This window comes from Myxocyprinus asiaticus, chromosome 45, assembly GCF_019703515.2.
Source record: "Myxocyprinus asiaticus isolate MX2 ecotype Aquarium Trade chromosome 45, UBuf_Myxa_2, whole genome shotgun sequence".
Lineage (NCBI taxonomy): Eukaryota > Metazoa > Chordata > Actinopteri > Cypriniformes > Catostomidae > Myxocyprinus > Myxocyprinus asiaticus.
This window is the reverse complement of record NC_059388.1, coordinates 13,013,464-13,026,752: the sequence shown is the minus strand read 5'-3', so window position 1 is coordinate 13,026,752 and position 13,289 is coordinate 13,013,464. Positions and strand designations below refer to the sequence as shown.

At 40.8% G+C, this 13,289-nt stretch overlaps 1 protein-coding gene across 1 annotated transcript in view; it reads left to right on the top strand.

Moving 5' to 3' along the window:
- Positions 1-13,289, top strand: part of LOC127435437 (voltage-dependent L-type calcium channel subunit alpha-1C-like) — a 233,249-nt gene that overhangs the window by 81,971 nt on the left and 137,989 nt on the right. The window contains exon 3 of the mRNA XM_051688932.1: positions 5,931-6,036. Coding sequence (XP_051544892.1) covers positions 5,931-6,036 — 106 coding nt within the window. The remainder of the gene's footprint in view (positions 1-5,930; positions 6,037-13,289) is intronic.

The following is a 13,289-nucleotide window of genomic DNA, read 5'->3' as shown; positions in this document are numbered from 1 at the left end:
TCCTACTTGATTGCTGTATCCAACTGTATCAGGTGGTGGATCATGTGAGCATAAAGTTGAACACAAATCACAAACTGTCATTGAAAATGAGGGACTTCTGGTCTCTTTGTTGCTGCAAATTCCTTTCATTGTAAATGCCCCTTCAGACAGAATGTAGCTGGGTTAGTTGATTAGGGATTATAGCACTATATAGATTATAGGGAGTATGCACGGGTCATATATTTACAGTGGAAAGGATGTGAACCCCTTGGAATTACCTGCATTTATGTATAATTTTGTCTTAAAATCTGGTGTGAACTTCATCTTAGTTTCAATAATGAACAAACACAATCTGCTTTAACTAATAACACACATATTATTGTATTGTTCTTTTACATATTGAATACATAATTCAAACATTCACAGTGTAGATTGGAAAAAGTATGTGAACTCTTATGCAAATGACATCAACAATAGATAATTCGAGTCATGAGTTGGCAAACCTGGCATCCAGTTAATGAAATGAGATTGGAGGTGTACATTAGAGCTACTTTGACTTACAAAAAAGAACTCAAACATTTTGAGATTGCGATTCACAAGAAGCATCTGCTGACGTGGACCATGCCTTGCAAAAAAGAGATCTCAGATGACCTATGATCAATAATATTTGCTGGAAAGGGTTACAAAGTTTTCTCGAAGAGCTTAGATATTCATCTGTCCACAGTTAGACAAACTGTCTATAAATGGAGATGATTTAGTACTATGGATACTCTCCCTAAAAGTGGCCGTCCAGCCAAGATGACTCAAAGCACACACTGCAGAATGCTCAATGAGGTAAAAAAGAACCCTAGAGTGACAGCTAAAGACTTGAAGGAATCATTGGAACTGGTTAACTTCTCTGTTCATGAGTCTACGATACGGAAAACAGGCATGTCCATATCAGGACACCATGAAGGAAGCCGAGGCTTTCCAGCAAAAACATTGCTGCACGCCTGAAGTTTGCTAAGACCACCTTGACACTCGCTACTGGAAGAAAATTTTGTGGAATGATGAAACTAAGGTTGAATTGTTTTGGAAGAAGACACAGTACAATGTATGGCGTTAAAAGGGCACCGCATACCAACATGAAAACATCATCCCAGTGGTGAAGTACGGTGGAGGGAGCATAATGATTTGGGGTAATTGTAAAAAACAGTGGCATGACCAATGCATTGTCAACACATGCTGCGATAACTTTGGCAGTAACAAACCTCAGTACTTAGCAATAGAGTTACCTTCAAAGGTATGTGTCATTAACCTGTTGATGTGTCCCCCCAGAACTGATATCACTTTGCTTAAATTAGTTCGCATTTACTATATAGTCAAGTCAAAAAAAGAGTTAATAATGTTTACAAATTATAAAGATGTATAATTTGTCAACATTATGAACAATTTTGAACAGCAAACTATATAGTAAATGTGAACTCATTTAAGCAAAGTCAAGTCAAACCCATGGGTGGGGTCAATGAACATCAACAGGTTTTAAGATGGATGTGTTATTATTTAATTAAGTTGCTATTAATATATTGACTTTAACTTATTTACTCAGCAATATTCTCTTGCTCCGCCATGACAGTAGATGAGTTGAAAGAGAAAAGACACCGTAGAGGCGGACCGTTCACAATAATGTTTCCTATAGCGCCCCTTGAAGCAACTTTGAGAATGCAACACGTACTTGCTTTGTGTTATGAATTTCAGTCTGATACTTTTTGGAACGCAAAAATGCACAAAATTGTTCTTGAATAGCTAGAAGCATTTGCATTCACATACTTGCGGAGAGGATTTTTCAGCCTTAAGATGCAATGTCGCATGAATATAGTACTAACAATTACCAGCTTTGACCCACCCAAAAAAGCACACTTTTTTGTGGTATATAAACCACTTCAAATACAGCTTCTGAGCTTATTTTTGCAGTGCAAAGAATCTTGTAAGGGCATGTTTCATAGCTGTGGTATAGCTTGTTTTGTAATAGTGTGTTTGTTAGATGCGAGTATCTCTTGCATCAAATTCCTAAAAGAATCAAGATGAATTAAGAAGAGCTTTGATGAGTCATACAGATGTCCTCTTCAAATGCCCTCCCTTTAATGAGGCTGAAGGACAGTGTGTTCCTCAGTTATTTCCACCTCCTCACTTTCTTATTCTCTCTCCTTTTCTTTCTCTCTCTCGTGATTTCGTATAATCAGTTCTGCACTGCGAAAGGCTGCTGACCAGTAAAATATGTTAGGATTGATTGGTTGATTGACTGATTGATTGACGAAAATGCACACACACACGTTGGTGTGGCTATCCTAATGAGGGCACACACACACATTGGTGTGGCTATCCTAATGAGGACTCTCCATAGACATAATGATTTTTATACTGTATGAACTATAGATTCTATCCCCTAACCCTACCCCTAAATTTAACCCTGCATTTTTACATTTTCAAAAAAACATTGTTTAGTATGTTTTTTTTTAAGCAATTTGAATTATGGGGACACTAGAAATGTCCTCATAAACCACATTTATAACATAATACCCTTGTAATTACTAGTTTGTAACCTAATGTCCTCGTAAACCACCCAAACCCTCCCAAACACACACAAGTAAACTCTAAATATTCACTCCTCCCACATACACATGTAAACACACACACACAAACACGCACACACATATTGACACCCCTCTAAACATTCACTCAAACACATTCACAGAACACACACTGTCAAGCAAATTTCATATATAGTGTTATTTATAACATTGCAAGACCCTTTAAAGGGATGTTAGATCAAATTCAGTATGTTTCTGCATGCAGAGGTCTGTTTTCACTCCCTTGGGGACCTGAACTACTGATCTACAAGCATTTTTATCTAAACGGGTTACAGGGTCTGTGGCTCTGTAATTCTGAACTAACCCCAGAGAGCCGTAACTCAAGGCCCAGACAGTATATACAACAGAAACATCCAGAAAAACAAGAACACATCTGTTTCTCCTCAGGACACGTGCCATGCGACTCAACACCCATCTCAGAGAAATCCATTCCTATAACATATGATGACACAGTTTGATTGCGTTTCCAGCAGAACTGAAAGCCAAACAAACAATCTGGCCAGTGAAAAGAGAGAAAGGGTGGAGAGAAGAGGAGGAGAGAAGGACAAGGGGGAGTGGTTAAAGATTGTTGTCTTGATGAAGGCCAGATCCTTGACGAGGTTGGCCGTGTTATTAATGGAAGAGAAAAGAAAAAAATTGGATATGAACAAATAAAGAGTTTGGGCTCTGACACACTTCACAGACTGAAACTGGTTTACATGGTTACATACTTGTAACAGAGTTCGTATTTTCAGGGCAAATGGAGGAGTCAGGAGGCAGCAGAAACAGTCAATATGAGTATTATTATTACTCCTTTAGCATCAGAAAGAACATAAACAAAAAGGGCTCTTTGTGGCCAAATAAACACACAAGCAAGTCAATGAGAGTTCACTTCAATATTAGTAGTCACACACACAGCCAACTGTTGGGCCTCATGTATTCAGATAGAAGACAAAGGCAGGCCTAACACAGTCGTAAAAACATAACTCAAGCCCCCACCTTCTAAGTCGTAAATTTTACTGATAAAAATCGCGCCAAAATCAAACAAAGGGAGTCCAAAACAGACTACAGATCCATGAAGCCTTGCTCACTAAAGGATCAAGCTCTCAACTCCTGTTGGATGAGGCACACAACAGAACATCCCTCAAACATGACATCATCAGGAGTTGAAATAATTCTGAAATGCGTCCAGAATTTACTTCCAGCGACTTTGTTCACCGAATATAGACGTAGCTTTTTTTGCTGCTCTCCGGTGCAACCTCGTGGCACAAGGAAGTAATGTCCGACTTGAAACTGTAGCCATACAATCTCCATCTCGCTGGATGAGTTGAGATTACTCTGTGTTCAACCAAACACTCTAACGGATCCGAAGGAGACCGCCGAGCAATTCGCATCTTCATCCGTTTGCCTACAGAAGTGAAGAGATTAAAGATTTCTCTTCCATCTTCAATCAAGTTGACATTTCTGAGTTCTCCGCCAGCCCGCCGAGAATCAACAGCCGTACCGCCCGCCGACAGAGCGAGGAAACGGCCTCCCGTCATCACCTGAGCCTCAAGGAACCGGGTCAGAGTTAAAGGACGGAGGAAAACACATTCTACCTGTGTCCTCATGCAATACAAGTAAGAGGTTTACGTCTGGGCAGAGATAGAATATTATAGCGTGTTATTCTTGTGTTTCAAGGTTTTTGCTTGTACAGTTTACGGACCGCCGTGTCCGCTCATTATTAATACTCAGGGTATTAATTATCACAAATTTGTTTTGCTGTATTGTGGTCCAACCAAATTGGATTGTGCAATTTCGCCATCGCGGGTGAGACAGCAACTGAGTTCATCCATTAAAGAATCAAATAACGCAGGACTTTTACGAGCCCCGCTCGTAAAACCGCGTCTCTGAGTGATGAACACAGCTGCTTTCTCTCCCACGATCGCGAAATCAGCTTTAGGGCTGTCACTTAATCATCTCTCTCTCTCTCTCTCTCTTACTAATCACACACACACACTGTCACACACACACCTTATGTGTTACAGGATTATTTTTATTTCCATATCTAATCATATCACTGTTTAGTTTGTAGTTGTAAGTCGGAAGTTTATTGACTGCATTGTATTAATTATTAATTGATATTACTGCATAAATAAACTTTTGTTTATATTACAAAGAGAAGTGTTTTGGTTTGTTTTGCATACACCTGTGTCATGCTGACGGGATGTCAGTGCTCGGATTCAAACCTTCATTCGTTTTTTTTTCCCCAAAATTGATATTCTTCGGATGTCGATTTTCCTAAGAAAACAATCTAATATTGAGACTGTTTTACTATTTAGCTATTAGTCCCTGATTTCAGGGTGGTGCCCCGTCAATGTTAATCCTTATTAATATTCTATTGATTTTTGACAATTGATAATTATCTTTGATGATTGAATTTGAATGATCAATAAGCTAGTATTAATTTTAATTAATGTTTCATCGATGTTAACAATTAACGATTATCTTTGATAATTGTTGATTTAAAGGATTAAGAAAAAGCTAACATTGATTCTCATCAGTGTTCTATTGATTTTAATAATTAGTAATTATCTTTGATAATTATTAATTATTGCTAATAAACAAACTTGCTCATAAACGTAGCACACTACATTTACTGGAGCCCCATATGAGGTTTTAATGAGTTAGATCCAATTAATTAATTTAAATATTAATTAATAACTACAGAAATAATTATTAATTATTTCTGATAGTAACACTGATCTAAACAACCAGTAAAGCCCTACACAACTCTCTCTCTGCTTTCTCTTTCTGTCGACTGATGTGTCTGTCTGCCTTTTCAGGTCTCCCTTCACCATCACTATAACGGGAGACAGGTGTTAATGATAATGACAGTCCAGGTGACGAGCCTTACTGCTCTCCCTCTCCCGCAGACAGATACACAAATACGCCCCCATCCCCACAATACTGTTACAGAGCTATATTGTAAATCTGTGGTGCAACTGTTTGAAAATCAACACACAGTGAATAAAGCCAGAGCACTGATGCTGGCCCTGAAACTGAGATCACTTTAGAAAGCAGTCAGTACTTATGAAGGTTCTTTTTTTATCTGTAGTTCATGTACAGTATTTACGTTCTTGGCAGACACTTTCTTCCCAAAGTGATATCCAAAATTGTGCTCATATTGGGTGTGTGATGATCACTTCAGATTGTAGCATGTTGTTTTCTGAATGTTAATTAATTAGTATTACAGACTACTGTGAGAAAATACATGTGTTTATGTGTGTGTGTGTGTGTATACTGTCTTTTTGCTTGTCTGAACCAACTCTGTTGTCATTTACTTTAACAATGATTCCTCAGACCGTTTGAAATCATCATTTTGATGACAATTTTTGCAAACTGTGTGGCCTTAGCTGTCTACATCCCTTTCCCTGAGGACGATTCCAACGCAACCAACTCCAACCTGGTAAGAGTCGCTCTGCCCTACAGCACACACTCAGACATGAGCGATGATGATGATGGTAGTGATGATAATGTTGATGATTATGATGGTAATGATGATGGTGATGGTGGTAGGGCATTTATCAGGGGAGCAACTGGGACATTGTCCCAGGCCCTGTTATACGGAGGTCCACTAAGATTCTCTATGTTATAGTCTACCCTTGGTGGTGGTCCACCCTTCAAATCTGTCCTGGGCCCTGTGAACTCAGGCAATGCCCCTGGATGGTGGAAAAGAAAATATGGTGATGATGGTGGTGGTGGTGGTGGTGATGTTGATTATTTCAATGATGGTGGAGATGAGGGTGGTAGTTCTAGTGGTGATGATAATGGTGGTGATATGGTGATGGTAGTGGTAATATAACTGTGATGTTTATTCTGATATGATAGTGATAATAATGCCAGTGATGTGACGGTGATGGTAATGGTTATGATGTGTTTGTGATGATCATGTGATTGTGCTGGTGATTGTATTGGTGAGATGAGAGTGATGATAATGGTGATTATGATAATATTATGGTGGTGGTGATGTGATGATAATGATGATGATGTGATTGTGTTTATGATGGTAGTGATTATATGACATTGATGATAATGGTGATTATGATGATGTTATGGTGGTGATGTGCTAGTGACGGTAAAGGTTACGATGTGCTTGTGATGATCATGTGATTGAGCTGGTGATTGTATTGGTGAGATGATGGTGATAATAATGGTGATTATGATTATGTTATAGTGGTGGTGATGTGATTGTGATGATGATGATTATGATGTGATTGTGTTTGTGATAGTATTGGTGAGATGACGGTGATGATAATGGTGATTAAGATTATGTTATGGTGGTGGTAATGTGATCGTGATTATAATTGTGATTATGATTATGTTATGGTGGTGGTGATGTGATTGTGTTGGTAATAATGATATGATGATGATGATGATGTGATTGTGCTCGTGATAGTAGTGGTGATATGAAGTTGATGATTATAGTGATTGATGATGTTATGGTGGTGGTGATGTGATTGTGATAATGGTGGTGATGTGATTGTAATGATGATGATGTGATCATGCTTGTGAAAGTGGTGATATGACAGTGATAATTGTGATTATAATGATGTTATGGTGATGGTCATGTGATTGTGATAATAATGATGTGATTGTGATGATGATGGTGATGTGATTGGGCTCATGGTGGTTATGGTGATATGACAATGACGTTAATGGTGATTATGAAGATGTTATTGTGGTGGTGATTTTGTTGTGATAATGGTGATGACGATGTGATTATGCTCTTGATTGTGGTGATATGATGATGATGATGATGATGATGATGATGATGATGATGATAATGGTGATTATGATTATGTTATTGTGGCAGTGATGTGATAGTGATAATAATGGTGCTGATGTGATTTTGATGATGATGGGGATGTGATTGAGCTTGAGATTGTAGTGGTGAAATGACAATGATGATAATGGTTATTATGATGACGTTATGGTGGTGTTGATGTGATTGATGATGATGGTGGTGATGTGATTGTGCTGGTTATTGTAGTGGTGAGATGACGTTGATGATGATGATGATTATGATGATGTTATGGTGGTGGTGATGTCACTGTGATAATAATGGTAGTGATTACTGCTGTGTTCAAAATATTGATACAACAATACATTGAAAGGTTATTTATTCCAATGCGTGTATCGATACAGCTGCTTTTGAAAGTTTGAGGGTTGCCATGTCTATCACATAATGCAAATTGGCTGTTATAATCACTTGAGCAGTTGTAGACCGCTACATTTAAAATGGATTACTGACTCTTGCTACTTTGCCAAAAACCTGGCAGTCAGGAGTTTGACATGACAAATCCTGAAAAACAAATCCTGCAAAACTAAAGTACTGCAGTAACACAACAAACCTCCATCTTCCAGTGCATATGACAAGATAAAGCCCACTATAGGCATATATTTTTCTGTCAACCAGTGTGTGAAAATAACACCCGCCAAATTTTGAAGAACGGACAAAAGAAAAGCCAATGGCATTCTGCCGCTCACAAAGCACATATGATGTGTTTTCTCTCTTTCTTCTCTGTGTCAGCAGTCTTCAAAAGGTTTTGTTCTATATGTAAGCATTGTAAACGATCTCAGACCATCTCAGAAGGTGCTCTTAGTTAATATCGAAGTGGCTGATAAAATTAGGTATTCTGCAGCCACTGTGGCTGTAGATCAATTAAATGAGTTTTGTGCTCTCCACTTAAACATCGCTGCTTTAATATGCTGTGTTAAGTTAAAAATAGTTTTTTAAGACCCTGCGTTCTGTTCCATTCAGCTGTGCTCTGTCTAGCTGTTTGAAAGGAAGAAAATGTGTGGGCCTGTTTCTGTGATGATTCAGACCGCAAGGTACCACTGAAAATCATGACATAATCAATCTCAATCACATGTTTTTGTATAGTTGTCACTGAATTTCGATATGGGCTATCGGTTGATGTTATCGGCAAAATTATGTGAACACCGATCGAGTCATAGGAAGTGATTATCGGCCGATACTGATTGGTGGCTGATATAAGAACATCCCTATTGATTATGATGATGTTATTGTGGTTGTAATTTGATAGTAATGAGAATGATGATAATGTGATTGCGATGAAGATAATGATGGTGATGATTGTAGTGGTGATATGACTGATGATAATGGTGATTGTGATGTGATGGTGATGATAATGGTGATGAAGTGATTGTGATGAGGATGATAATGATGATGATGATGGTGATATGATTGTGCTGGTGATTGTAGTGATGAGATGACAGTGATGATTATGGTGATTATGATAATATTATGGTGATTATGTGATTTCGATGAATATGATGGTGATGTGATTTTGCTGGTGATTGTAGTGGAGATATGACAGTGATGATAATGGTGATTATGATGTTATGGTGATGTGATAATAATGGTGGTGATATGATAGTGATGATAATGGTAGTGATGTGATTGTGATGATGATGGTATTGTAATTGCCTTGTGATATGACAGGGATGATAATGATGATAATGATGACGTGATGGTGATGTGATTGTGATGCTGATGGTAATGGTTATGTGATTGATGATGCTGGTGATGGTAAGGGTTTTAATGATGGTAATTACTATGGATTAATTAATTATAGCTGTAGCTCTCAACTTTAGTAAGGAGCAATTGAATTTTAGAATTTTACATTGATTTTTGAACTTGGATTTAAAATAGAGAAAGTGGAGCTCTGTTAGCCTGAGAACCATCTGTCTGCTTCAGTGCTCAATATACAATACATTCAGCCTGGATGACTGCAGAACGATAAAGTGTGTGGATAATCTGGATGTTTGGCTGTGGAAAGAGTTCTCAAAAATGCATGCCGTATCCTATGCTTATCCATTTACACATCAGCTCTGAGGTCTGAAGCTACATTTTGTATTTTCCCAGAAAAGTGCTAAACCTGTGTGAATGAAAGTATGTGTCTGTGATTTTGACACAGCACACAGCTCATGGCCTAATAGCCAGGTCATATTGATACAAGTATCCTACAGCTACCTTCATTTGATACATGGCTCTGCTTATCAAATATAGGCTATGAATGGAAATTTTTTTATGGGGAGAAGTTGTCATGGATATGGTATCCTTGGTGATGGTAAAATGCACAGCTACCGTGGTAACAGAGTAACTATGCAGCCAACCTCCAGAGCAGTCTGAGACAAAGAACTCTTCCTTAGCTCATCACTTATCTGTTAGCGCTCCCTTCCATAGTTAGTATGTGTGTTTACATTCAAACAGGTATGAATAAGATAAGTGCCCATGTGCTAGAGCAAGGCTAGTAAATGGATCTCAGAATCAATGATATTGGTTAAATTGCATTTGAGGGATACAGACAGCATTTCACATTTAAACAAGGAGTCACTATCGCACCACTCTTGTTAGCAGAATGCTGACACCTGTGGAGCTCTGTCTGACAGAAACTGAGCCTAGACATCAAATCTATTAAATCTAATTCTGCACTTTTCAGTCTAACACATAAGTTTGCTTTCCAGCACAACATATCAAAGGCACACACGATCACTGCTGAGTGCATCTCTCTCTCTCTCCCCTCCAGCAGTTTGGACTGCACTTTTATCCCCCTCCAGCTCTCACTGTAACACAAAACAGCTGTTAGAGGTGATTTCCCACAGGTGTCAAGCCTTACCATTCTTCCTCTCCCGGCCTCGCTCTCCACAGATGTCGCTCGGCCACACCCACATCACCACATACCCCCACATGCCGGGGAGCCATCTGGCCTGTCACTTTCTCCTCCCCCCATTTTTGGAGGGGAAATCCGCAGCAGCCATCTGCGTCCCCGGCCTGTGGACCACCTCTAACTTAAAAGGGTGGAGAGCCGTGTGTTGATATCCTTCATGCATTGGAGCCACCAACAGATAGTACCGGAGCGTGAGGACCGCCAGCTTGGTGGCCAGACACTCCTTCTCTATCGTGCTGTACCTAGTCTCCCTCAGTGAGAGTTTATGACTAATGTACAGCACGGGGCGCTCCACCCCCTACACCATCTGGGACAGTACCGCTCCCAACCCCCTGTCCGATGCATCCGTCTGCAAGATAAAAGGGAGAGAGAAATCAGGAGAGTGCATTAACAGCCCGCCACAAAGTGCAGCTTTCACCTGCATGAATGCCTGCTGACATGGCTCGTCCACTGGACTGGATCTGGTGCCCCCTTTTTAGTAAGATCAGTCGGCGGGCTGGTGAATGTCAAATAATTAGGCACAAACCTGCAATAATAGCCAGCCAGCCCCAGGAACTGTCTCACCTCCTTTTTGGTCTTAGGTCTCGGGCAGGCTGTAATTGCCGTGGTTTTATCAATTTGGGACCACACCTGCCTGTGACCAAGTGGAAGCCCAGATACCGTACTTCCACCCGCCCAATTGCACACTTCTTTGGGTTTGCCATGAGTCCCACCCATCTCAACGACCTAAGGACAGCCCTTAGATGCCGCAGGTAACACTGCCAAGCATTACTGAAAATGATGATGTCATCCAGATAGGCAGCAGTGTAAGCAGTGTGCAGTCTGAGGATTCTGTCCATGAGCCGCTGAATTGTAGCTGGGGCCCCAAACAAACAGAAGCTTCACGAACAAACGGAAGCATCACGAATTGGTGTAATCCGAATGGTGTGGAAAATGCCGTATTTTCACAGGACATAGGAGTTAAGGGGATCTGCCAATATCCCTTCATTAAATCCAGTATTGAATAAAAGTGAGCCGTGCCTAACCGATCAAGCAGCTCATCAATCCGAGGCATCGGGTATGCATAAAATTTAGACACCGCACTGACTATTCTATAATCCACACAGAACCGGACAGAGCCGTCACTCTTAGGAACCAAAACCACTGGGCTGGCCCAGTCACTGTGGGATTCTTCTATTACCCCCATACCAGCATGGCCTTTAATTCTTCCCAAACCACTTTTTTTTGTGCTTAGGTAATCGGTAGGTATGACTACATACCACTACCCCTGGGGTCATCTCGATATGGTGTTCTGTGAGATTCATATGAACGAGAAGAGGCGAGAACATGTCAGAGAATTCTCCTTGCAACCTCCGTGATTTGGGATGGTGAGAGGTGGTCTCCACAATGACTGGGGTGACTCGATCGGTGACTTTTAAGTTCACCTCCGGTCCGAGCTCCTCCCTCTCCAGAACCACCATCGCCAAAGTCATGTGGACCGCCTCTCTCCACGGTTTTAGAGGTTGAGGTGGTAAATCTGACGTGCTCCGCTTCTATCAGTTCGTTTCACCTCATAATCGATTTCCTCAACCCGCCGTGTGACCTCAAAGGGTCCTCAAAGTAATTTAGAGCTTGATGTGGGGAGCAATACAAGGACTTTATGTCCCATAGTCGAGTACCCTTATTATACAGCCGGCTTTGATGTTCTTGAGCCTGGAGCAAATTCTCCTGTGTTAATTGCCCCAGTGTGTGGAGTTTTGCTCTCAGGTCAAGAATGTATTGAATTTAGTCTTTGCTGTTTGAAGGTCCATCCTTCCAGTTTTCCTGTAGGATGTCGAGCATGCCGTACAGTCGATGCCTGTACAATAATTCAAATGGGGAGAACCCCGTGGAGGCTTATGGGACCTCTCTTACTGCAAATAATAGGGGCTTGAGCCACTTGTCCCAGTTTTGAGCATCCTCGTGCACAAACTTACAAATCATATTCTTCAGGGTCTGATTAAATCGTTCAACCAAGCTATCCGTTTGGGTGTGGTAAACACTGGTCCGAATCAATTTAATCCCCAATAATTCGTACATGACATAAATGTAGTACCCTGGTCAGTGAGGATTTATTTCAGAATCCCCACTTGGGAGATTATTCTGAAGAGTGCCTCCACAACCCTTTGCACTGAAATGTTGCACGGAGGCACTGCTTCCAGATATCACATTGCATAGTCCACCAGAACCAATACAAAGCAATGTCCACGTGCTGTCCACTCTAATGGCCTGACGAGGTCCATACTAATTCTTTCAAAGGGGACCTCGATTAATGGAAGGGGAACAATGGTTGGGGTGGCTGGCGGATTCATCACCTGATATTCACAGCATGCCGCACACCACCTGCGAACATCCCCGTGAATGACCGTCTAATAGAAACAGGCAATTAGACGGTTCAGTGTCTTTCCCTGCCCTAAGTGACCTGCCATCGGATTATAATGAGCTGTCTGGAATAATATTTTCAGACGGCTCCACGGTATTAATAATTGGGTTGTATCCTCTTTTGTCTGAGTGTCCTACGTCACTCGATACAACCGATCATTGATAATTGAAAAATATGAATATGTGAGTACAATGTCTGGCTGGAGGCATTGACAATCAATCACTTTCACTTGATCAAAGGCGTGCCGAAGGGTCTCGTCTCACTAGTGCTCCAGAGGGAAATCCCCTGCAGGGAATCCTCTAAGGGCTGGGGAAGCCAAGACTTCTCCCTCTTTTACGTCCTCCTGATGTGGAGCTGATGTAGACGGCCCTGGCACCGCCTCCCCAGCCAGCGAATCACACACCACACGCTGATACATTTTATTGCAGGACCCATCCACACACATTCCCCTTAATAAATTAGTAAATGCCGGCCAATTAGTTCCCAAGATTAGTGGATGGGAGAGGCGGGGACTAACCGCAGCTTCAACACTATGCTTTTGTCCCCAGAATTGAAAAATGACTG